This window comes from Pleurodeles waltl, chromosome 8 (assembly GCF_031143425.1).
Source record: "Pleurodeles waltl isolate 20211129_DDA chromosome 8, aPleWal1.hap1.20221129, whole genome shotgun sequence".
NCBI lineage: Eukaryota > Metazoa > Chordata > Amphibia > Caudata > Salamandridae > Pleurodeles > Pleurodeles waltl.
The window spans coordinates 880,841,025-880,866,704 of NC_090447.1; the positions used below are offsets into that span (position 1 = coordinate 880,841,025).

The 25,680-nt window shown below is 48.2% G+C and overlaps 1 protein-coding gene across 1 annotated transcript in view; it reads left to right on the plus strand.

The window, feature by feature from the left end:
• Window positions 1-25,680, plus strand: part of STK24 (serine/threonine kinase 24) — a 665,456-nt gene that overhangs the window by 310,147 nt on the left and 329,629 nt on the right. Inside the window, exon 2 of the mRNA XM_069205177.1 lies at window positions 557-787. Within this exon, the coding sequence (XP_069061278.1) occupies window positions 557-787 (231 nt within the window). The remainder of the gene's footprint in view (window positions 1-556; window positions 788-25,680) is intronic.

The following is a 25,680-nucleotide window of genomic DNA, read 5'->3' on the forward strand; positions in this document are numbered from 1 at the left end:
AGAAACTGCATTAAATTTCCAACTATCACTGATCATAATTACTGGTAGTTGGCAAGCGAATGTGAAATATCCAGAAGAATTAGTTAAACCACAGTTACACACATGCATTCTCTTAGGGAGAATGAAAATCTGCTTGTTCTTTGTCTGCTCTTGCTTGCCCCTCCAATGGACCACTTTTTTTTTAACACAGGAAGCTCTGATCTGCCCTATTCCTTCTCACAGCTCCTATTTTTTCATTAAAGATAAAGGGGAGATGAATCCTGTTCTGTGCCATTTAGGATCTTAAAATTAACGCTGGCCCTAGTCTACATGAAAACTACTGGCAACCTAAGCAATCGATGAAGTTGGCACCCCTATGTTAATTTTTCGATTTAATTTGTGTTTTAACTCAAATTGGGTGCCCCATTTAACTTGCCACCATACCACCGACCACCTACTCAGCATGCGTGAATGATCTTTGCAGTCCTATGGGTGGACTAACTAAATATCTAGGTGAAATTGTTGTTTGAAAACTATGCAAGAATGAACCTTCTCGTTTTTATTTTCTTTCTTTCAGAACCTGAGAGCTGACCCAGAGGAACTTTTTACCAAGCTGGAGAAAATCGGCTTTGGTTCTTTTGGTGAAGTGTTCAAAGGTATTGACAATCGGACTCAGAAAGTTGTAGCCATAAAGACCATTGACCTGGAAGAAGCAGAAGACGAAATAGAAGACGTTCAACAGGAGATCACTGTGCTAAGTCAGTGCGACAGCCCATATATAACGAAATACTATGGGGCCTACCTTAAGGTAAGGCTTCCTGGGAAGACTTTATCTAAAATTTACAAATATTGCACTGAAAATTCTACTGTTAGCTAAATAGACTCTGAGAAGAACTAAGATCACAGAGGAAAGACAGAAAATTTACAAGTCTGGTGAAAACTTTGGGTGTTAGGTGGTAGCCGCTGATACCTTGTTTTATTTTAGACAACTGAAGAGACATGAAAAGTGCACAATAACGTAGATTTACTTTTTTTATCTATGTCTTGACGATATTTTGGAGTCAATAACATTGTCATGATATATGTATGAGGTGATATTTCGACCGAGGTAATATGATACAACAAAGTGTGTCAGTTGGAGAAGCCATGCATAAACCGTGGTGAAAGTGGGACTTCTTTCTAAGAGTAGAAAGAAATCTGTGTGGAGTGGGGGACATGGTTTGGCCTCTGTTGGAGCCAAAGGCTCATGCCGTTGAGTTTTACCGTCCGGAATTACCAGCTAGTAAAACTGGATCCAGAATTCCTGTATCCGGGAATGCTGCTCTGCTTGGCTCGTGATCTGGTTCTACAAGGAGAAATAAAATATATATGTCAACCTCAGATATGCAGTGCATGAAAGGAACCACACAGTGCCAGTCCATATTGAGTATTATGATGCCCTGCTGAATGTTATGTTGTTTAACAGTGCTCGTTGCTTAGTGCAGGGAGAAGGAGGTCTGTGATGGACCGGGTTTCCTCAGGCAGAGCTGTAATTCAGCATTATTTGCCAAATTGGATCATTTGTTTTCCTGGGCTGTTGTAGTAACTGTTGGCCTAGTCGTGCTACCATGGTACGGATGTTGTACTGGCAGATCCAGTATGATTGTGTTTGCCATGACCAACAGTGTTGGCTCACAGAGTAGGTGTCTGTTCTGCAAGAATGCCATGAATTCGCTTTGTTAGTCTGATGGGTTCTCGCGCCTCGCCTGCTCCCTGCACATTGAAGCCATGGGGTTGTTAGTGGTGAAGTATAAATGTATTGGCATCTATACCTAGTAGTCCTTTGAAGGATTATAACTTGTGCGCTATTAATAAAAGTTAAGAAACCCCTGACAATTGCTTGGTACATCTTAAAATGCTGAATTATTTGTCAAAATGCAGAAGTTGTGACATCCTCCCACGTTAGGTGCAAATCCAGTTTATAGAGCTCAGTGGCTGCTTTTTTGTATGTGTCCAGCGACAAGGGGAAAGCAACAATTTATTGCACTTATCGCACAAGAAAGGGAATTAGAACAGATTTTTGGCTTTTATGTGTTACCCGCCAAGCCATTGCTCTATGAAATGTAAACCTTGCAAGCTGAGCTTTAAAAACTAATTACCTCTCGTTGTTTTGATGAGATAATACATTTTCTACTCGGAGGTAAAATATTATTTGCTGCCCTATTTTTTACCTCTTCAGGTCACACTCCCAGAGTACTGAAGTAATGTCTGTCCCTCTGCGGAAGCCTACACGTACTATTTTACACAAGATGTGATCAAAGTCACAGGGTGTTTGTTCCTTTTGTTCGTTGAGAAAAGAACATTTGGTTAGACCCTACGCTATGGTCACTATTTACTAAATTTGCCCGGAAAAGACGCAAAATGTAGGGGCACTTTGCTTATCATTTTCAAAGCCCATTGGTGCAGCACTAAATTGGGCGGCATTGTGCTGGCTTCTTTGCCAGTAGGGTAATGCAAACTGATGGGGCCCCCATTCAAAGGCAGTTTTGGGCCCTCATGCTCCGATATCTCAGAGATATTCGTAGGCCTTGGGCTGAACGCAGTCCCTGTGAAAGACGTTAAACCGCTCCGCTGCCAGGCCTTTTCCCCTCCTGTGCCGAGCCTTTTTTGGGCTATTTTGGGCAGTTCGGGCTTAGGCCCCCATAACTATTTGCCCACATAAGCCATCCACACCAAATTCGTCCTTTTTTCCAACATCCTAGGGATTCTAGGGGTACCCAGAGTTTGTGGGTTCCCCTGAAGGAGACCAAGAAATTAACCAAAATACAGCAAAAAATATGTTTTTTAAAAAAATAAATGGGAAAAAAGGGCTGCAGAAGAAGGCTTGTGTTTATTTCCCTGAAAAAGGCATCAACAAAGGGTTTGCAGTGCTAAAATCACCATCTTCCCAGATTTTAGGAACAGGCAGACTTGAGTCAGAAAACCACATTTTTCAACGCAATTTTGGCATTTTACTGGGACATACCCCATTTGTACTATTTTTGTGCTTTGAGCCTCCTTCCAGTTAGTGACAGAAATGGGTGTGAAACCAATGCTGGATCCCAGACAGCTAAACATTTCTGAAAAGTAGACAAAATTCAGAATTCAGCCAGGGGGTAATTTGTGTAGATCCTACAAGGGTTTCCAACAGAAAATAACAGCTGAAATAAAACAATATTGAAATTGAGGTGAAAAAAACTGCAATTTTTCTCCACGTTTTACTCTGTAACTTTTCCTGCAATGTCATATTTTCAAAAGCAATGTACCGTTACGTCTCCTAGCCTCTTCTAGTTGCTGGGATATGTAGGGCCTGTAGGTTTATCAAGAACTCTAGGTACCCAGAGCCAATGAAGGAGCTGCACCTTGCAACGGGTTTACATTGTATACCGGGCATACAGCAATTAGTTTGGTGAAATATAAAAAGTGAGAAATGGATATCAAGAAAACCTTTGTATTTCCAAAATGGGCACAGGATAAGGTGTTGAGAAGCAGTGGTTATTTGTACATCTCTGAATTCCGGGATGCCCATTCTAGCATGTGAATTACAGGGCATTTGTCAAATAGTTGTCTTTTTTTACACACTGTATTACATTTGGAAGGACAAAATGTAGAGAAAGACAAGGGGCAATAACACTTGTTTTGCTATTCTGTGTTCCCCCAAGTCTCCCGATAAAAATGGTACCACACTTGCGTGGGTAGGCCTAATGCTCGCGACAGGAAATACAACATGGACACATCACATTTTTACATTGAAATCTGATGTGTTTTGCTGTAGATTTTGGCCTCTAGCTCAGCCGGCACCTAGAGAAACCTACCAAACCTGTGTATTTTTTAAAACTATACACCTAGGGGAATTAAAGATGGGGTGACTTGTGGGGCTCTCAATAGGTTCTGTTACCCAGAATCCTTTGCAAACCTCAAAAATTGGGCAAAAAAACACTTTTTCCTCATATTTCAGTGACAGAAAGTTCTGGAATCTTAGAGGAGCCACAAATTTCCTTCCACCCAGCGTTCCCCCAAGTCTCCAGATAAAAATGGTACCTCACTTGTGTAGGTAGGCCTAGCGCCCGCCACGAAATGCCACAAAACACAACATGGACAAATCACATTTTGCCAGAGAAAACAGAGGTGTTTTTTGTAAAGTGCCTAGCTGTGGATTTTGGCCTCTAGCTCAGCCGGCACCTAGGGAGACCTACCAATCCTGCGCATTTTTTAAGAAGTTGTGTGCTTCCACAAAAAAGTGCGTGCTCGCGCACACAGCTGTGATAATTTTGTTTATTTATTCAGCTGCCTGAGGTTAGACTTTCAAGGGCACACACATGCTATTAAGTTGTCTTAGATAACTAGAGACTTTATGGTGTTTTTCTCTGGCAGCAGCACAGATGAGAGGAGGGCAGTCATTAACCTACATGGACCTTTAAGCCTGGCTTGACAGTGCAACTCTCACCTGACCTTTTAACCTACACCAATATTATTCTACAGTTCTTTGCTTCTACAGAAACACATATACGTTCACACACTATGTACTAGTAATACTTCCCAGTTTCGTACAGCATTCTTTTACAGCCAGACGTATTGGCATTGCCAATACTTGTTAAAAGTTCCGCTGCTGCGTGCTTGATTCACCCTGTGCTGCGCAGGACTGGCGACTCTCTGCTAGTTGTATGTGTGCCTGGGAAGGGTACAGTTCAGGGATAGAGCAGTGCTGTGCAGTACAAGTATGATGGGTGCATGTATTGAGTGTATATATACCTGCAAGGAATATGCTACATGATAGATCTAGCTTTTGAGTCTCTCCTTCTGTGACAGACAGCCTTTCAAAAGGATGAAGAGAGGAGGGCAGCGTGTACTTCATAAAAAACAGAACCACAGCATAAAACTTCAAAGACCCAGACCCTAAATCACATCTTGTGTCTGGAAATGAACTATAAGAAGGTGAGGTTGAGGCCCTAAATATTTGCCATCTGCCAAGCAGCCAGACACGCTATGTGAGGTGGGGGAGCTCTGCAAGACTTCTGCCTATAACCAGGACTGGGGGCAAGGCCTGCTAATCTACCTGCTGGATGAGGCAACATCATCCCAGGAACATAGACTACCTGCTCTGGAGCCTGGAGCACCAGCACCTGCCTGCTTGCCAAAATCAGTGTGTCTTGTGAGGAAGAGGAGGGCATTGGAGGGATCAAGGTCCAATGGGGAGCCATGCCAAGAGGTCTCCTGGTGCGAGGTGTGAGGGCACAGCTGTGCACTGAATGGGCCATTGCCCAGGTGCAGGATCGAATTGGTGACCCCAGAAAGCCAAGAGAGGGCCAGAGTGAAATTTGCTGTGCTGAGCTTGAAACCCATACCACCTCAATCCTGTGACCCTGTATACCAGGAGGGGTCACCATAGAAGTATTTGTTGCTGACAAAGCGCCAATACCTGTTCTGGGCTCAGTGGCGACCCCCTATGCCAGTAGGGAACACCAGGGTATACGTGGCTGCACAGTGAAGAGCAATGCCTTGCCAACAGGTACCGAGGCAACCCTGTATGCCAGGAGGGGATGCTGGTACCGGGTACTGCAAATTTAAAGCTATCACCCGGAAAACTGAAGCTGTGATCTGCAGTTTGGGAATAAGCACCAAGACCTGACCCCTACCTTGCCTGGTGAACGCTGGAGGACATCGATAGAACATCCCTCCATCGCTGGGTCCTGATTGGGAGTACGAGGATCAACTCCTCCCCACTGCGTGGAGAAATGCAGAATTTACCTCACCAGTGGAGGACAGGAGCACCTCCAATCACTCTCTGAACCGGCAGTGCCACTTAGTGAGTGCCTGCCCTTGCTGGGTGCTGTTGTGCGTCTCGAGTACAGACCGACTCGACTAAGCAGGACTGGAGCATTGGAAGTGCCCACGGTCAGGGCACCCACTGATATGCTGAACACCTCCTTGTTGCTGGAGCGGTAAGACTTGATATGGGCCTTCCAGGCCCCGGGGGAGTCGCTGATAAAGGTGCTGCAGCAATATAGACACTTTTGACTGTTTCCTAATAGTCAGAGTGGACTCTTAAGTAGGGCCTACTAGTGAGCATTCCCTGGATGCGGCCACCAGTCAATGGGGAATAATCCTGACTACATTATAGAGAAGAGTGTGGGACAGGGGTTTGCCAGGTAAACAATAGAGCCGCTCTCAAGGGGATTGTATTATTGTGTACGAACATCATAATACTTCTTTGAATGCGTGGAGTTAGAAATTAAAAACGTTTTCATATATGAAAACAAGTATTTGAATGGACATTGACTTATTGACATTAATGAGTGCACCTTTTAGTTATGAGTCGTGTTCACTAATCTGTATCCACAATTTCCCCACACCCTGAAGGGGAGTCTTTGGCTGGTCTTCCACATCTAGCTGTGAGAATCAAGGGCAGCGGGGGTACTTGGCCCAGTTGCTCAGGGTCCGTAGGCCAGGCCTAGGGACATCTGAGTAACAAGCCTCAACCACTGCTGCTGGGCCCAGTAGGCCCTGCATGTGCCATGGCCGTCTGAAAGGGGTAATGACACTGTGCGACTATGCCAGTGAAGCCAAAGGAGATGAAATGTTGTTTGGCGTGTCATGAAGGCCTGTGAGATAATGATACTTGTTGGAGTCACTGAAAATCTGGAAATAAACCAGTGTTGGCGTGAGAAAGTAACTTGAACAATTGTTTGAAGCGTGATGCAGAGGTTTGATTTCCACTGAGTCCTGAAGATGAACCTTTGTTGGGAGGGCTTTGCTGGCAGACTGCATTTAAACATCTCTGCCAGAGTGAGTTATGGGCTGAGAGTGAGTGCACTGACTCTTTTAAACTTGAGCTTGGAGTGCGCTAAGGCTGTATTCTTGTCCTCTTACTTTTTGTCCTCTATATTTTTGAGAATCTATGTTGGTGTCCTAAGGTCAGGACATGTTAACAGTTGGTTTCCGACAAATTACCGTCTTCCTGTGTGCTGATGATATGGTACTTAGATTTCGAGCTGCCAGCAGGTTAAAAAAAACTGATAGACCAGCTCGCCTTATATACTGGCCTCGCAAAATCTCTTTCTGTGGTTGTTGGACCAAATTGCACCATGGCAATGCGTTTAAATATGCAGAATACATCAATCAAAAAGGTTGACACATTTTCTTACTTTGGAATTACCTTTGATTGCTCTCTTAAGTGACATCTCCTAATGTCTTGCAAGGAACAGCAGTTTGTTAAATGGACCAGTGCTGTTTAAGATTTTGCTTCAGATTTAGGTCCTGAGCCTGTTAAATCCATGATTGACACCTACAATAGCAAATGTATATCGATTGCATGTTATGGGTCTGGCCTTTAGGGTTATATTAACAATGTTAATATTCAAACTGCAGACAACATGATTTATATGTGCTTATTAGCTATGTCCCATAGTACATCATCTTACATATGGCATGGAGAGCTTGGGTTACTCTTTCTGAAAGACAACATTAAACCTCACTGTTAGACCTGACAGCCTTAGGGTGGTCACCCCTAACTTTTTGCCTGCCTCTCTCCACTTTTAGGACACAGTGTTTGTAGGTTTTAGGACTCTGCACACTTTACCACTGCTAACCAGTGCTAAAGTGCATATGCTCTCTCTCTCCCTTAAAACATGGTGACATTGGTTCATACCCAGTTGGCTTATTTATCTACTTGTAAGCCCCAAGTAAAGTGCACTACATGTGCCAGGGCCTGTAGATTAAATGCTACTAGTAAGTCTGCAGCACTGATTGTGCCACCCACATAAGTAGCCCCTTACCCGTGCCTCAGGCCTGCCATTGTAAGGCCTGTATGTGCAGTTTCACCGCCCCTCCGACTTGGCATTTAAAGGTACTTGCCAAGCCTCAAACACCCCTTTTTCTACATATAGGTCACCCCTAAGGTAGGCCATAGGTAACCCAAAGGGCAGGGTGCTATGTAGGTAAAAGGCAGGACATATACCTGTGTAGTTTAGATGTTCTGGTAGTGTAGAACTCCTAAATTCGTTTTACACTGCTGTGAGGCCTGCTCCTTTCATAGACTAACATTAGGGCTACCCTCATATACTGTTTGAGTGGTAGATTCTGATCTGAAAGGAGTAACAAGGTCAAATTTAGTATGGTCAGAAAGGTAATACAAAATCCTGCTGGCTGGTGAAGTTAGATTTAATATTACTATTTTAGAAATGCCACTTTTAGAAAGTGAGCATTTCTCTGCACTTAAATCCTTCTGTGCCTTACAATCCACTTCTGTCTAGGTTAGTTGACAGCTCCCTTGTGCATTTCACGCTGACAACCCCACACACAGGATTCTCAGTCACACCAGCACACATCTTCATACTGAATGGGTCTTCCTGGGCTGGAAGGGTGGAGGGCCTGCCCCTTACATTTGAAAGGACAATGGCCTGCCCTCACACAATGGACTACCAAACCCCCTAATGGGACCCTGGCAGACAGGATGGAACTGAAAGGGTACCTGGTGCACTTCTAAGCCACTCCTTAAAGTCCCCCCCCCACTACAATGGCACATTTGGGTATTTAAACAGGGCCTCTGACCCTACCAACTGAGACACTTCTGAACAACATACCACTGGTTAAGAAACTCTGAACCAGACCCTGCAATCAGCCAAGAGGAACTGCGTGGCTGCCCAAAGGACTCACCTAACTGCTTTTCTGCAAAGGACTGCTGCCCTGCTGTTGCCCTGCTGCCCTCTGGCTCTGCTGAGAAGTGCTCTCCAAGGGCTTGGATAGAGCTTGCCTCCTGTTCCTTGAAGTCTCAGGACCAAAAAGACTTCCCCCTGCAAAGAACTCCTTGTGCTGTGAAAATTCGACACACAGCCTGCCAGAAACAACGCACAGCCTGCATCGTGGTGAGAAAATTACTGCACGCCGAACCGGAACGACGCAGCCCAGCTCCTGAGAGGAAATCAACGCAGCGCCAGCGTTGCGACCGGAACTTCGACGCACAGCCAACTGGATCGACGCATAGCCGAGCCAGAACGACACAGCCTGACTTCCTGCAAGAAGAATCGACACAGCGCCTGCTGTGTGACAGAAATTTCCCCGCATCACCCACCGGATCGACGCAGCTCCTGTGACTTCGTCCTGCACGCCCCAGATTTCTCCACATCATCCCCGGGGCGTCTGAAAACCCCACAACCCGAAGAGGATCCAAGTCAGTGCACCAGAAATCTATGCAAAGCCTTCCCTGCGTGGAAAATTATTGACGCATCCTCTGTGTGTGCCCGGAGAAACAGACGCACACCTCCCTGTTTTCCACGCATCTCCTCCTCTGTGGTCCCTTGGGGAGAATTTGAACGCAAACCAAGTACTTTGATGTTGTAAGAGACACTTGTTGCTTTTTAAAGACTAAAGACTCCTTTTATCATTCTCTAAAGTGATATTTTAACGTGTACTTATCAAATCTTGATCGTTTTGACCTGCATTTAACCAGATAAATATTATATAGTTTTCTAAACGCTGTGTTATACTGTGTTATTGCATGATTTATTACACAAATACTTTACACATTGCCTTCTAAGTTAAGCCTGACTGCTCAGTGCCAAGCTACCAGAGGGTGGGCACAGGATAATTTGGATTGTGTGTGACTTACCCTGACTAGAGTGAAGGTCCTTGCTTGGACAGGGGGTAACCTGACTGCCAACCAAAGACCCCATTTCTAACACTCGCCCTATTCTTCTGTTGGTTTTATATAGCCTAAGATCGAAACACATTTTAGTACATCAAGTAATTACTGATTGTCTCGCATTAGAAGGAGCCAATAAGACACTTAGGGGGTCATTCTGACCCTGGCGGTCAGTGTTAAAGCGGCAGCCAACCCGCCAACAGGCTGGCGGTCCAAAAACTGGAATTCTGACCCTGGCGGGAACCGCCAACACCGGCCGCCGCTTTAACACTCCGACCGCCACGGCGGCACAAACAAACAGCGCGGTGGTCACCGCCAACAGCCAGGCGGCAGACAATGTACCGCCCACCCTATCACGACTCACCAATCCGCCACCTTTTCCGGGGCGGGAGCCCCGCCGATAAAAACACGGCGGAAACAGACATTTCCAATGGAAAACGCTCACCTCGACACACTCCACGCGGAATCGGGACAGCATGGAACCGGAACTCCACATCCTCCCAGCCATTGCCTTCCTGCTCTTCTTCCAGGATCACGAACGTCGCCGCAGACGACAACGGTGAGTACTGCACCTACGACACAGGGGAGGGGGGAGGAGGAAAGGTTACGGGCACACACATACGCCACACACCCACCCCCACCGAAATACCTACACACCAATGCAGATGAAAAAGTCAGAGTGACACCCCCAATAATTAAGTATAGCGAACTTAGCAATATATAAAGAATTATTACACATCTAGAACTATATATATATACAAGTAGCAAAAGTCCGGCACAGTTTTGCAAAGTTCAAATGTCCGTGGGCCAATGTGCAGCAACACATGGGCAAAGCCCACACACGAGATCGAGTCCATTGGAGAGAACACTGCTGGGGCATCCCAAAAATAAAATACTGGCACCTCAGGGGGAAGGGAAGGGGGGGCACCTCAGCCACATGAGTCCACGACGCCAGATCCACGAAGGGCCTCCATGCCCACTGTGCCATCCTGGGGAGTGCAAAGCCACAGTCTCTCAAGTCTCTACAGTGGGTGGATTGCCCACTGTGCCATCCTGGGTAGTGCAAAGCCACAGTCTCTCAAGTCTCTACAGTGGGTGGATTGCCCACTGTGCCATCCTGGGGAGTGCAAAGCCACAGTCTCTCAAGTCTCTACAGTGGGTGGATTGCCCACTGTTCCATCCTGGGGGGTGCAAAGCCACAGTCCATCAGGTGGATTACAGAGTCCACTGGTCATGGAGGAGGCATGGTGGGCAGAGTGCCTCGTGAAGCCCTGCCCGACACAGAACCGGGCCTGCCAATGGGCCAGCGGTGCTTGACAGGAGGGCCCAGCAGAGCGGTGCTTGAGATGAGGGCCCAGCGGAGCGGTGCTTGACAGGAGGGCCCAGCTGAGCGGTGCTTGACAGGAGGGCCCAGCGGAGTGGTGCTTGACAGGAGGGCCCAGCGGAGCGGTGCTTGACAGGAAGGCCCAGCGGAGCGGTGCTTGACAGGAGGGCCCTGTTCAGCGGTGCCTGTCTTGGCGGGGCCCTGTTCAGCGGTGCTTCTCACGGCGGGGCCCTGTTCAGCGGTGCCTGTCTTGGCGGGCCCTGTTCAGCGGTGCTTCTCACGGCGGGGCTCTGTTCAGCGGTGCTCCTCACGGCGGGGCCCTGTTCAGCGGTGCCTGTCTTGGCGGGGCCCTGTTCAGCGGTGCTTCTCACGGCGGGGCCCTGTTCAGCGGTGCCTGTCTTGGCGGGGCCCTGTTCAGCGGTGCTCCTCACGGCGGGGCCCTGTTCAGCGGTGCCTGTCTTGGCGGGGCCCTGTTCAGCAGTGCTTCTCACGGCGGGGCCCTGTTCAGCGGTGCTCCTCACGGCGGAGCCCTGTTCAGCGGTGCTCCTCACGGCGGGGCCCTGTTCAGCGGTGCCTGTCTTGTGTTTCGAGTGAACCACACCTGGCCAATACTTCCCGCTCAGTCAGCATTGGACCTTTCCGTTGCGGGGCCCTCCTGTGATGGAGTCCTGGGGCCCTGGGTCTCCTCCGATACCCCTGGAATGGGGCTGGTGGGGCCCTCATGGCCAGGTCGGCTGCTCCCTGCCTTTTGTGCTTTGCTGCCCTTGCCCTCCTTGGCAGACTCTCCGTGGCCCTTGGCTCCATTACCCGATGTGGCAGGTGACGGTGCAAGGCTACCCTCCTTGGGGGCAGGCGTATCAGGCCTGTCGCGCCTGCCCTTCAGTTTTTTGCTCCTCTTCCCAGGGGGGGGGGGCTGGCTGTGCCTTTGCTGCTGGCCGATGTCCCTGCCCAAGGAAAGGGCGGACTCCAAAAACCAGGCACGACGTTCTTGGGAGTTGCTGGGCTGGTGGTGGCTGAGGTGTTTTTGGAACTCTTACGAGATGGAGGGGGTGGGTCAGGTGAGGAAAAGAGGTCCAGTTTATAGAGGATTAGTTTTTTAGGAGCCATGGGAAGGGTAGCTGGAGTGGGTATGGGAGTGGAGCAAGAGGATGTGGTTGTAGGAGAGTCAAGTCTGGTGTCTTTGGGTGCAGGTGCTTGGGCTGGAGGCTGACGTGAGGTGGATGGCTGTTGGTTGGGTGCCTGCCTGCGTTTGTGTGGTTTGGAAGCGGGGGTGACAGACACACTGGGAGAGGACACAGGGGACGTGTACATGGCAGTGGGGGTGGTGAGTGCACGTGTGCGGACTGGTCTGGAGGGTGTGCTGGTGATGGGTGTACTGGCTGATGGTGGTGTGCATGCAGGTGTGAGTGGAGACGTCACAGGGAGGGAGGAGGGAGACGAGGAGGTGGGGGACACAGAGGAGGTAGTGGCTGTTGGCATGTCTGCATCTGTGTGTTGCTTGTGTGAATGCTTGTGTGTTCTGTGGTGCTTATGTCTGGATGAGCTTCCCTTGGGTGTTGAGGTGTGTGCAGGCTGGTCTTTAGGTGTGGATGGGATAGGCAGAGGAACAGGGGAGTGGGACTGGGTGGAGGGAGTTAGAAGAGGGAGGCTGGAGACAGGGACAATCGCTGCCGTCAGTGCTGAGGCCAGAGCGTTGAACGATCGCTGCTGGGCAGCCTGACCCGAATGAAGGCCCTCCAGGTATGCATTGCTTTGATGCACCTCCCTCTCCACACCATGGATGGCATTCAAAAGGGTAGACTGCCCAACAATGATGGTCCTCAGGAGGTCAATGACCTCCTCACTGAGGGCAGCAGGGGTGACTGGGGCAGGGCCTGAGGTGCCTGGGGCGAAGGAGATGGCCGCCTTCCTGGCTGTGCGGGCACGGGCCGAAGGCCGAGGGGCTGCTGGGAGGGCGGAGCTGGTGCGCTGGGTGGCGGCTGTACCTGTAGTATCGGTGGGCACGGATGTTGCCGCCACCGCAAGGGAGCTCCCATCCGAGGACGTGTCGGTGTCACTGACATCTGCACGGGTCCCCGTGGTGGAGCCCCCCTCGCCCTCCGTCTCACTGGTCATGTCGGAGTCCGTTGCATGGCCCTCTGGGCCATGTGAGATGCAGCTCCCTCTTGCGCCGATGCCACTTCTCCTCCGCCTGATGATGCTAATGCACACATTCACAGAAAAACAAAGAAAATGGGGGGGGGGGTGGAGAAATAAAGACAAGTTGAGTGCATGCATTGGGGACACCGTTGGCGGAGAGGACAGACACAGAAGCCCCCTGCACTACGCTGTGCATTTGGGGTACACTACTCATTCACTGGGACATGCCCTACAAGCCTATGGGCGACAACTGCCCACACAGAATACACAGGTCCATGAATAGCGTTACTAAGCACCCTACAGAGGTGGGGGGCGGGGGCACAGGACCATACCTCACAGAGGGGCCTAGCCTACAGAAATCGCCCTGGCCTAGGGATACCCACAGCCCTCCTCCCCCACCCAGGCACCTCCACTGCGCGCAAATATAGCTGAATGTGCTGGTACTCACCCTCTTGTGTCTGCTGTGATGTCCTCAAACGCCCATCTAAATCGGGGTAGGCCACCGCCAGGATCCGGGACATCAGGGGGGTCAAGGTACGACTGGCACCCCTCCTAGGTTGGGAGGCCATCCCCAGCAGAGCCTCGGCGGTCTTCCTGCTCCCGCGGCGGATGTCCTCCCACCTCTTGCGGCAGTGGGTGCCCCGTCTGTTGTGGACCCCCACAGCCCGGACGTCCTTGGCGATGGCACGCCAAATATCGATCTTCTGATGGGCGCTGACCTATGTGACATGTACAGGGGGGGAAAAGAAACATCATCACTTTTCTGCATGCTCGATGTGAGTGGCCCCCCCTCCCCAAACTTGCCATGTGGCACATGCTCTCATCTGTCGTGCCATGCATTCGTAATTCGCTCCCCTCCCCTCCATCGTACATCCACCCCACTCATCACAGGCATTGCCCACTATGCATTGGCCCCCGTGTACTCACCTGTTGGTCTGGAGGACCGTAGAGTAGCGCATACTGGGGGAGGACCCCGTCCACGAGCTTCTCCAACTCTTCGGAACTGAAGGCGGGGGCCCTTTCCCCAGTCGCAGCAGCCATTGTCACTTCCAGACCGAGGTCACAGCAGCACTTGCAGTGTAGGTCCTCTCCTGTGGATGCTCAGGTCTGGTGTGATTAAGCAGAGAGAAAATGGCGGTCACGCCCGCGGCGGTGCGTACCGCGGCGGTGCATACCGCGACCGCCGGCGCACATCGTCATTGGCTCCTGAAACCCATAGGGTTCAATGTTAACCAATGCTGCTTTGCGCCGCGGTCTTCGACCGCCTACCGCCACGGCCTGCCACGCCAGCGCAATGACCTCACTTCACATTGTCACACTTCACAGGTCAGGCAGCCGCCATTTCAAGGGCCCACATGGCTTAATTCCTACTGCGTCACACATGGCTAGGCCTTGCATCGACACTCATACAAGCCATTCAATCCAGAGAGATTTGTGTACTGTGCAGGCTGTGGGAACTTACCTGTGGGTTGATTGACTCTGTGCTCCATGTTGTCCTTCCTAGGCACCGTCCGCTGGGACTTGCGAGGAGACGGAGGAATGTTCCCGTGTACAGACCGCTGGTGGACCTGTCGACAATGGAAGAACGACCTGTCATACTCACCTACAGACTCAACAGTGCCACTATACAGGAACTGTGTGCCCAGCTGGAGCCAGACCTGATGTCACCCATCCGCCAACCCACAGGGATTCCGCCACTAGTGCAGGTGCTGTCAGTACTCCATTTTTTGGCTAGTGGATCATTTCAAACTACAGTGGCCATTTCATCTGGGATGTCTCAGCCTATGTTTTCAAGGGTATTGTCCAGAGTGTTGTCTGCCCTGATGAAATACATGCGGAGCTACATCATTTTCCCTGAGGTGGGTGACTTGCCTACAGTGAAGGGTGATTTCTATGCCCTTAGACACATTCCCAATATCATTGGTGCCATTGATGGTACCCATGTGGCTTTGGTCCCCCCAAAAGACAATGAACAGGTGTACAGGAACCGAAAAAGTTATCATTCGATGAATGTCCAGGTGGTCTGTTTGGCTGACCAGTACATCTCCCATTTAAATGCCAAGTTCCCAGGGTCAGTGCATGACGCGTACGTCATGCGAAATAGCAGCATCCCTTATGTGATGGAACAGCTACAGAGACAGCGTGTGTGGCTAATTGGTGACTCTGGTTACCCCAACCTGCCTTGGCTATTGACCCCAGTGAGGAATCCCAGGACAAGGGCAGAGGAACGGTACAGTGAGGCCCATGGGCGTACTAGGAGGGTGATCGAGCGGACCTTCGGCCTCCTGAAGGCCAGGTTTAGGTGCCTGCATATGACAGGTGGATCCCTAATGTACTCACCAAAGAAGGTGTGTCATATCATCGTGGCCTGCTGCATGCTTCACAACCTGGCTTTGCGACGCCAGGTGCCTTTCCTGCAGGAGGATGGTCCAGATGGCGGTGTTGTGGCCGCTGTGGAGCCTGCGGAGAGTGAAGAGGAGGAAGACGAAGAGGACGACACAGACAACAGGGACAGAGTGATACTGCAGTATTTCCAGTAACACACAGGCAAGAATCTACTCCTGCATTTGATTATATCTGTAACAGTACTGGCTCTCTACTGTCTGACCTTTCACCCCAATGTATGGTAACTTAGTTGTGAATTTGCCTTCCTATTTCAGTGATCTGGTCCCCACGGAGTGCCCTCTGGTTTATTTCCCCATGGACTACCGCTGTGTGACACTGGTATGTTGTCATCACAATGTAATTGGACATTTTTGGTTGGTTATATCGAATACATTTGGTTTAAAAAAATAAATAGCAGACTCCAGATGTTTTTTGTGCAATAATTGTGTTTATTGAAGTGCAAAAATTGGTGTATAGTTCAAAAAGGGTGATGGGTGATGGTAGAGGCATGTCCATGGCAGAGTCCAGACTCTCGTTCGCACAGGTGCATTGTCCATATGCCTTTGGAAGGTGGAGCAGGGGCAGTTCAAGGTTGGACAGGTTGAACAAGTGGGACAGTGGGATGACATCCGGGGGGATCCGTGCATGGCGGGGGTCTTGACATCCTACTCTGTCTTCTTCCTAGATCTCAGGCCTTTCTTGCGGGGTGGTTCATGTTCTGCAGGGGGTGGGGTCCGGGTGGCCCGTTGCTGTTGTGTCAGGGCCTCCTGACCACTAGCGCCGGCGGAGGTGGTGGGCTGTTCTTCCTCCATGCTAGTGGCAGGGGCCCTTTGGGGGGCCACATGGTCCCGCAATGTGGTGACAATCTGGTTGAGTGCCACCACGATTGTACCCATTGCGGAACTGATACTGCGCAGTTCTTCCCAGAACCCCATGTACTGGCCCTCCTGCATGGCCTGGATCTCCTGGAACCTGGCCAGGACCGTCGCCATTGTCTCTTGGGAGTGGTGGTACGCTCCCATGATGGTGGTGAGGGCCTCTTGGACAGTGGGTTCCCTAGGCCTGTCCTCCCTCTGTCGCACAGCAGCCCTCCCAGTTTCCCTTTGTTCCTGGGCCTCTGTCCCCTGGACGGTGTGCCCACTACCACTGCCCCCAGGTCCCTGTTGTTGTTGGGGTGGTGGGTTGCCCTGGGTGCCCTGTAGTGGTAGACACACCGCTGCTTGACCTGTCCTGGAGACAGAGGCATGGGCCCGCTGGGTGGGTGCTGTGCTGGGGTTTCCAGAGGGGGGTAGGTCTGCTGTGGCCTGTGGCTGCCTGAGGGGAACCGACTGTCTAGAGGTCCCCGATGGTCCGGGCTGGTCATCAGGTTCTAGGTCGACAGAGCTGCTGTTATCACTGGGGGCCTGTTCTGGGGGTGGGATGGACATTTCTGGACCCTCCGGGCCGGTGTGTTGGCGTTCGGGCCCTGCAGGGGTAAAAGAGTATGGTTATTGCTTCTGTGTGTGCCATGGCGTGCGATTTGTGGGTGCCCTTGTCCCCCAGTGCTGGCATTCCCTTGTGGGAGGAGTTGTGAGGGTGGTTTGGGGGGGGGATGGGTATGTGCAGTGGTCATGCTTAGGTGATGGGTGTCCATGGTTTGTGTTGGCATTCAGGGGTTGGTGTTGGTTTGGGTGGGTTGTGCTGGTGAGACATTAGCAGGGAGGATATGTGCTGGGGGGTTGGGGGTGAGGGTGGGGGTGTGGGTTGGCATGCTGGTGGTTGGGGGGGATGAAGTAGTTGAGATTAGACTTACCAGAGTCCATTCCTCCGCCTACTCCAGCGAGGCCCTCAGGATGCAGGATGTTCAAGACCTCTTGCTCCCATGCTGTGCATTTGGGTGGAGTGGGTGGGGGTCCGCCGCCAGTCTTCGGCACAGCAATGTTGTGTCTTGACACCATCGTCCGCACCTTCCCCCGTATGTCGTTCCAGCGCTTTCGGATGTCTTCCGATTTCTGGGATGCTGTCCCACAGCGTTGACCGTGTCGACGATCCTTTGCCATAGCTCCGCCTTCCTGGCTATTGTGGTGTGCTGCACCTGTGTGCCGAAGAGCTGGGGCTCTACCCTAATTATTTCCTCCACCATGACCCTGAGTTCTTGGTCCGAGAACCTGGGGTGTCTTTGGGGTGCCATGGGGTGGTGTGGATGAGGTGTGGGGTGGTGTTTGTGGTGATGAGTGTAGTGGTGTGTGGTGTTTTGTGCGTAGATGTAGTGTGGGGGATGATGTTGGGTTCCTGTGTGTGTTGTGGTTTGCGTTCCCTGTGCTCTCTCTCTGTGTATTGCGCCTTGTCTCTGAATTTCGATTTGTGGGGGTTTGTGGGTGATGTGGGTGTGTGTTTTATATCGTATTGATTGTGTGGGAGTGGTGTTTGTATGTGTATCAGGTGTGTGTATTTGTAATTGTCCAATGTGGCAGTGTTTTGTAGATGTGTGTGTATTTTGAGTTCAGCGGTGTGTACCGCCAATGGGATACCGCGGTTGAAAGACCGCCGCGTGGATTCGTGGGTCGTAATGGCATGGGCGTATTTCTGTTGGCGTGACGGTGGAGGTTTGGTCATCTCCAGTTTATCGCTGACCGCTGATGTGGCGGCCTTCAGTGGAGGTCGGGTTTTTGGCGGTTTGGCAGTTGTGGGTCAGAATGACCCTGGCGGGTTACCGCGGCCGCAGCGGTGTTATGGCGGTCTTCTGACCGGCGGTAACTGCCTTTTACCGCCAGGGTCAGAATGACCCCCCATATCTTATCTGCTCGAAATCAAATGTTATCACTTATTAAATGTAATAAGGTAAGCCAGTTTTAGCCAGTTGGAGAGATAGTCCTTACAACAGTGAAAAATGTTTTCACTGCCAGGACATGTAAAACGTAAGTACACATACTTTTCAACTAAAGTGCATCCTGCCCTATAAGCTGTTAAGACCTACATTAGGAGGGATGTATATGTACTAAAAAGGAAGGTTTAGGCCTGGCAAAAAGTTACTTTTGCCATGCCCAAATGGCTGTTTAAAACTGCACTACAGGCTGCAGTGGCAGCCCTGAGACATGCTTCAAAAGGTTAATTTAGTGGGTGGCCCTATGATTGCTGGAGAACCAATAGTAGCATTTAATCTACAGGCCTTGGGTATATGTAGTACAATTTACTAGGGATTTAAAAGTAAATTAAATGTACCAGTAAGGTGTAGGGCAATTTTACCAAGCTTGAGTGAGAGAGCACGAGCACTTTACCACTGGTTAGAAGGGAAAAAGTGCACACAGTCCTAATGCAACAAAAATAAGTTCAGAAACAGAAGGCATAAATCTGAGGGTGACACTGCACAAAAGGCCCGGCCCAACACACCTGTATGCTTTGAGTGGTACAGAACATCATATACTGAAAGCAGCTTGTCAAGCACTCCAAAACCACATGGTTTCTCCTTGATAATGAGTGGCAAATAGCATGAAACACATGTGTAGCAGTATGTACTTGATGTGCCAACACTGGGTGGCAAACCCTTGACTGTAAGTAAAACACTATTCAGGGCTGCATCTAGCAGGTCGCTTTGGGAGAACTGGTGCATTCAAACAGGCAGTGTGCTCCCGTACGCCACTATTTATATTAACATGGGAGAGGCACCTGATAGGTTTTTAAATCAAAATCTCGATCCTGGGACCACCTTGAATGAAGTCTCTTCAAGTGATCAACTCCTTCCTAGCCTTCACCTAAATCCCAAATTTGTACTAAGTGCCTTACACAAACCTTTCATTTAGCCCCAGCCTCAACCAGGGATGTAGCTATCAGTGGGGCAGTTGTTGCAGTGGCACAAGTCCAGAGCTGTGAAGGCTGCTCAGAGCTGTGTATTGAATGCATTAGATAACAGGTCACCCAATTTGAATAATTTAAACAAGGGGCCTCTTAAACATGTCAGCCTTGGGCTGGACTTCCCCCTAATGCTTTACCTTCCTCCTCTACTTTTTCTGACCTAGTTTTTGTTGGTATTAGTATTCTGCACACTTTACCACTGCTAACCAGTGCTAAAGTGCTCGTGCTCTCTTCTCTAAACACAGTAATCTTGGCTATCTTCAGTTGACATATTTAATTTACTTATAAGAGCCTAGTAAAGTGGAACTGCATATGCCCAGAGCCTGTAAATTAAATGCTACTAGTGGACCTGCAGCACTGGTTGTGCCACCCACTTAAGCAGCCCTTTAAGCATGTCTCTGGTCTGCCATTGTAGAGCCTGTGTGTGTGATTTAAGATTCCATTTCGACCTGGCAAATAACTTTTTTGTCAGGTCTAAACCTTTTGTTTCAGTATATATGTCACCTTTAGAATGGGTCTTGAACAGCTGAGACGGCAGAATGGAATGTATTTAAAAAGTCAGACATGTACCTTTTTTTGTTTTTTTTTACATGTCCTGGTAGTGAAAAACTATTATATTTGTTTTTTCACTACTGCATATGATAACACTGGAGTTGCCTTATTACATTTTATAAGTGTAATTTCCAAATGGGAACAGATAAATTGTTCATTTTTGGTTTCTCTGGAATCACAATGTAAAGTCCTAACTTCTGGTGAAACTGGATTTTAAATTGCAATTCTGAAAATGCCACTTTTAGAATGTTGGCATTTTCTTGCCTTAGCCATTTGGTGCCTGCAGCCTGTCTCTGGTCACATGACTGGGTGTAGTTGGCAATTGGGTGTTATGTATTCCTCCTAGATAGCCATACACAATGGGAGTGGGCCATCACTGGCAGGATGGGAAGGAGGAGCGGGAGATAGCAGGAGATAGCCTCACTTACACCTGAACACGCAAAGGGCCTAACAACCCTGCATTATCACACCAACCAGCATGGAGCCAGGTCAGGGAATTCCTTGCACTTCAAAGCCACTGTCTAGAAGCTTCCCCCACCTTTCAGCACCAGGGTATAAAAGATAGACCTTAGACATCACCACTTCAGTACACTTCTGGACCTGTGGATACTCTCCCAGGAAGAAGGACTGCTGTGCTACTGAAGAACTGTGACTCTGCTGTACTGCACTCTGCTGGACATGTGCTTTGCTGTGGTGACTTTCTGCCTGCTGCCCTCCTACTTGGGTTAGGACTGGAATTGCATCGCTTGAACCCAAAGTGACGCCAGAGGCTAGTTGGCTGCTTTCTAATCTGAAGCCTCAGGGACATAACACGCTCCCAACCACCTTGCATCTACACCTGGGCTCTGCCATCTCTGAGTCTGCCCTGACAAGTGGTGAAACCCCACTCCTAGACAAGTGGAAGTGGGCCTAAGGTGTTCTGCCAGCCTGTGGATCCAGCGGAGTCAAATGCATCTCCTCTGTGGTGCCAACCCTAGCGGAACCGATACATCGCTGCCGCAGCGTGGATTGGACCCGTTGTAAAGACTCGCATCACTACTTCAGTCCTCATCGTCCTTGGAAGTGTCACTGCATGATGCACCCTCAGGGCAGGACCTTGCATCTCTCTTCAACGGGAGCCTCGATGATGATACCAGGCCCTGCATCGCAGCTCGATGGAACCTATGCATCTCATCACCCCGACTGTGCGTTGCATCCCTGACCCCAGACTTTGCATCTCAAGCCCAGTCAGTGGGATTCTCGACGTTGACACACAGGACCTTGCACTGCTGCCTTGCTGCATGTCGAGACCGATGCATCACCTCTGCTGCTTGAAACATCTTCGATGCAGATCCACGCAAAGCTCCACAACCCAGGATTAAAGGTACTTTTGTTCAGCAGGCCTGTTCAGGGTCCCTGTAGCCAGCCCATGCTCCATTGGGGGCAGCCTAAATGTTTTACTTTGTTCCTGTCCATTGTGACCAGATATCCACAGTTGGGGCTTTACACCTTTTGACTATATTTTGTTTAAAATTTAAAAAATGTAAACTTCAATATCTCTGGTTCTACTAATTGGATTTTTGTTGTTCTGGTCTTGTTTTATTTATTGAAAATCACTCTAGTTGTCTAATCCTATTGTGGGCTCATTTGTGGTGTCTTTTCACTGTTTTACTGTTTGAAGTGTTGCACAAATAATTTACACATTGTCCCTAAGTTAAATGTGACTACTCTGTGCCAAGCTACAGGGGGTTGAGCGCAGGTTAATTTGGGGTTTGCTTGTGCCTTACTCTACAAGGATTGAGGTTGCTGCTTGACCAGGGCTCACACCCCAAACATCCAACAACCCAATTTATTACGGGGCTTGCCTGAGCCCTGGGTCTATGTTTACACTTAGTTGAGGTGACAGGGTGACAGCAGTGTGGTGAAGGATAGAGGATAAGGGAGAGAAAGATTTAAATGGCAAGAAAAAGGTGAAAGAAAGGAAAAAGTATCAGAAAGGGAGCAGTAGATAGGGAGGAGCAAAAGAGGATAGGGGCCTGATATAAGGATGCCAGGAAAAGTACAGGAGGAAGGAGATAGACAGAACTGATTGATTAAGGAGGTCTTGAAGGTAAAAGGACAGAAAGCAGATAGAAGAAAAAGGATAAGGAGGAATTGGGGGGAGAAAGAGAAAGAACGAAGATCTTTTAACGAGAGCAAGGACTGACAGAGGCAGAAAGTGGATGGGGACGAAAGATACTCGAGGTGAAAAGACAGACTAAAGTATAGGAAGAAGAGAGGGGTAAAGGAATACTAGGGTAACAGAGGGATGGACATGGGGGGCGTGGAAACACCTGTAGAATAAGGAACATAGAGGCCTGTAGCTGCCGTTAGGACTCGGTTACATGCCGTCAGAGCTATAACTGTGTCTGGTTTTATTGAGTATTGCACCTCACTTTCTATTAATAGTGCAAGACAACATATAGTTGTTGCCTTTATGTTCTTTTTGCCATGTGCGTTTATGAGGTAAAATGATGGCGTAGTAGGTGTGCGCAGTTTCTAGAACGCCCTCACCATTACCCAGCTACTCAGAAGAAAATCCTAAATGCACTGAAAATTCGGATTAACGCAGGATATGGTATTCTAACCTCCTCTTTAAGGGTAGTGTGGAGAGTGGTGTAGGCAGATATATTGAATAAAGACGTTGTGGCCACATTTTGCTTTTGCCTTTCATAATGTTTAGCGCTCCCCCGCCTTGGTTTACCCTGTATTTTTGTTACTAATTACTTTACAGTACCTCTTAAGGTGTTTTGTATGCAGAGGCGTTCAAATGGCAGTAAAACAGCATTTCGCGTCCTCTAAATTTATGTTGCAGCACCTTTGCTGGCCTGGCAGACTTCCATGTTAAACATGATTTACTATGCTTTGCATTACTCATACATTAGAAAATGATTACTGATGCCGCTTAGCCTTACTTTCATTACCTTGTCTCCATTAGCAGCCTTTTCGGTTGCGATAAAAAGATAAATATTGGTCTTCTTCACTTTTGGTACCTAACCAGACATTGATAACATGGACATAAATTTAAGAGATCACTTTTGTGGCCGTTCTCATGGCACCAAAGCAGATCTGATTTCTGTAGGAAACAAGAACAAGCATTTGAGTTAGAGCCATTAGCGTTGTAAATTCCTAACTGGACTTTTCTTGCCACATAAATTGAAAATGAAAAGTAAAACAGTTGACATATGAACAAGCATAGAGTTAGAGCTATTAGCGTTGTAAATTCCTAACTGGACTTTTCTGGCCACATAAATTGAAAATGAAAAGTAAAACAGTTGACATATGAACAAGCATAGAGTTAGAGCTATTAGCGTTGTAAATTCCTAACTGGACTTTTCTGGCCACATAAATTGAAAATGAAAAGTAAAACAGTTGACCTATGCAACTCAGTTAAAAAAGCCAGAGCCACCCTGAGCGCGAACGAGACATACAAAAGGAAAAAGAAGTTCACTCGCAGTCAAACATATTGGCAAACGTGCAATTATTCATGTAACAGGGTCGATGGCCAAGGGGTCAACCAAACCGCCCCAAGATGGGACAAACATAAAGCATTTACCAGTATCATCAATGGATTTTTGCAAGGCAAGCCCACGAACGACTGAAAGTGATGGGCGTTAGGTGGGTGTGGTTAAAAGCCCACATAGATAGCAACACATCAGAAAAGCAGCGCTTGCGCACTGCTATGCTCAACCTAAAAATAGGAATTAATAGCGAACAGTGGTTATAAAATCTGAATAGCCTGCTTGTCCCCTTTTCTACTTTTGATGAAAAAGAAAATACCTGGCCTCCAGCTTCATTCTGTCATCATCTCAATTTTATGGTTCTGAAGTATCTCTTCAAACCTGTGTTGCAACCACCACTTCTGCTGTGAGACTGCCCCACACATTCATTGCCGTTTCTGTTAAAAACTGTTTTCTAAAGCTGTTACTGCCACTTACCAACCCCTCGCTGTTGTAGTTTAGTTTGATAGTTCCAATCATCTTGCTTCGCTCATTGAGATATCCATAAGTTGAGACTTTACCTACTCATCACAGGAGTAGTGCTTGAAAGCATGCATCATCATTTCATCCTATCTGCGGAATCTCTCCAGCCTATCTTTGCAGGCCAAAGAATTTCACACGTCTCTTCAGATAGGGATGTACCAGTGATGCATTGAATAGTAACATTGTCTCTATTTTCGATCTGGTTTTACTTATTCTTGTGTGTCCCAGTGCTCCTGTCTCATTCCCTATTGACTTGTCCTATTTTTGAGCTGCTTTATGGTCACCAGATATCACAACCCTAAGATTATAATTCTCCTAGGCGACCATCAAACCTGCAATTCCCATACCAAATTGTGCCTCAGAGTTTATTGGGAGCATAACATAGGTGCACTTTGCACAAAACAATTCTGAACATGAACTTGATATTAAATGATTTGCCATGGTTCACTCTCGAGCCACAGCACACGGACTGTGTGTGCGCTGTCCCCGTGAAATGCCGCTCTAAAATTCTGCAACCTCACTGGCTATTGGTGAGCCTCCAAAAGTGTGGTAGCAGTCGTTGAAGGAAAACAGCCACAACAAGTAGCTTTCAACGCACTACAAAAGCTCACCTCTAGAATATGTGCGTTTATATCTATTTTTGATCTAAAAAAATTATCCTTTCGAGGCTTGCCAGCACCACAGCGTTTTTATGCCACATGGCTTTGATTCAGATGAATAATTATACTGATTTGGATTCCCTTTTACACTTTCTTATGTATAGCTTTGAATATAATCTGAACCGACTGATAGTGCTGGCATCTCCTGTCATCATGTTAAGAATTCCATTCAGATGAGTGCAGTGTACATTGGACAGAAAATCATGTATATCTGGTAATTTATGTTCTGCTTGGGGTGTTGTACTAGCAACGGTGTTTCTTTTCTTGATCTTCTTTTGCCCTGTTGGACTTTCTTTGTGTTTTATGGAAAATAATTTCAATATGCCAACACAAAGGTTTTCAAATTGCAGATTAAACAAATATTTACTTAAACTTCTGAAATTCGAAAAACACATACCGTTTTCTTCTACCTATAATGTATTTCCCTCACATTGGTTTCTCATCTCACTTTTCTTTTTCCTTTTAAAGGCTGGTAAACGGATCTAGTTGTTGCAAGACCACTACATCTTCTGTGGATGCTGAAATGATGGATCAGATAAATTTCTGCGTCTCACATTTTGGAGAAAATTTTTACTTTTTGATGTACTCGAATCGTCCTGTACTAGAAAGTAGCTTATGGAGGCTGAATATGGGGTGCTTACTGGCTTTCAGATTTAGGACATTATTCTCAATTACCTGGAAAGTCTGTGAATCATTTTAGTAAGGACAAGAGGTTTCTTATGGTGGGGGATTATGTAATGAATCTGACAAAAAAAAAGTTCTGACAGATACTCCTACCAGCAGATTCCTCACCTCATGAGCCTCCTGCAGTTGCCAGAATGGATCTAGGACATTTTGCAATAGGCTGTCCCACACCCACACATGGAGCGAAGGGACCAAGTCAGCTCTGACACTTCACCTGATGTGATGTCATGGAGCCAAATATAGCACGAACTAGTATTTTTACATCAGTTCCCTTTTTACAGCAACCTTGGACGCATATCTGATATGCCCTCTTCTAAAGTTTTTTTCTGTTTTAAAGACATTTTGCAATGCTACAGATCCAGCTTCTGGCTGTTCAAGCTCCCTTTGATCTCTCATCATTCCATGGTCTTTACCCTTGGCTAGCCTGCATTTGGAGTCATTCCAGATCATGTTTGGCTCCAGCCTTCG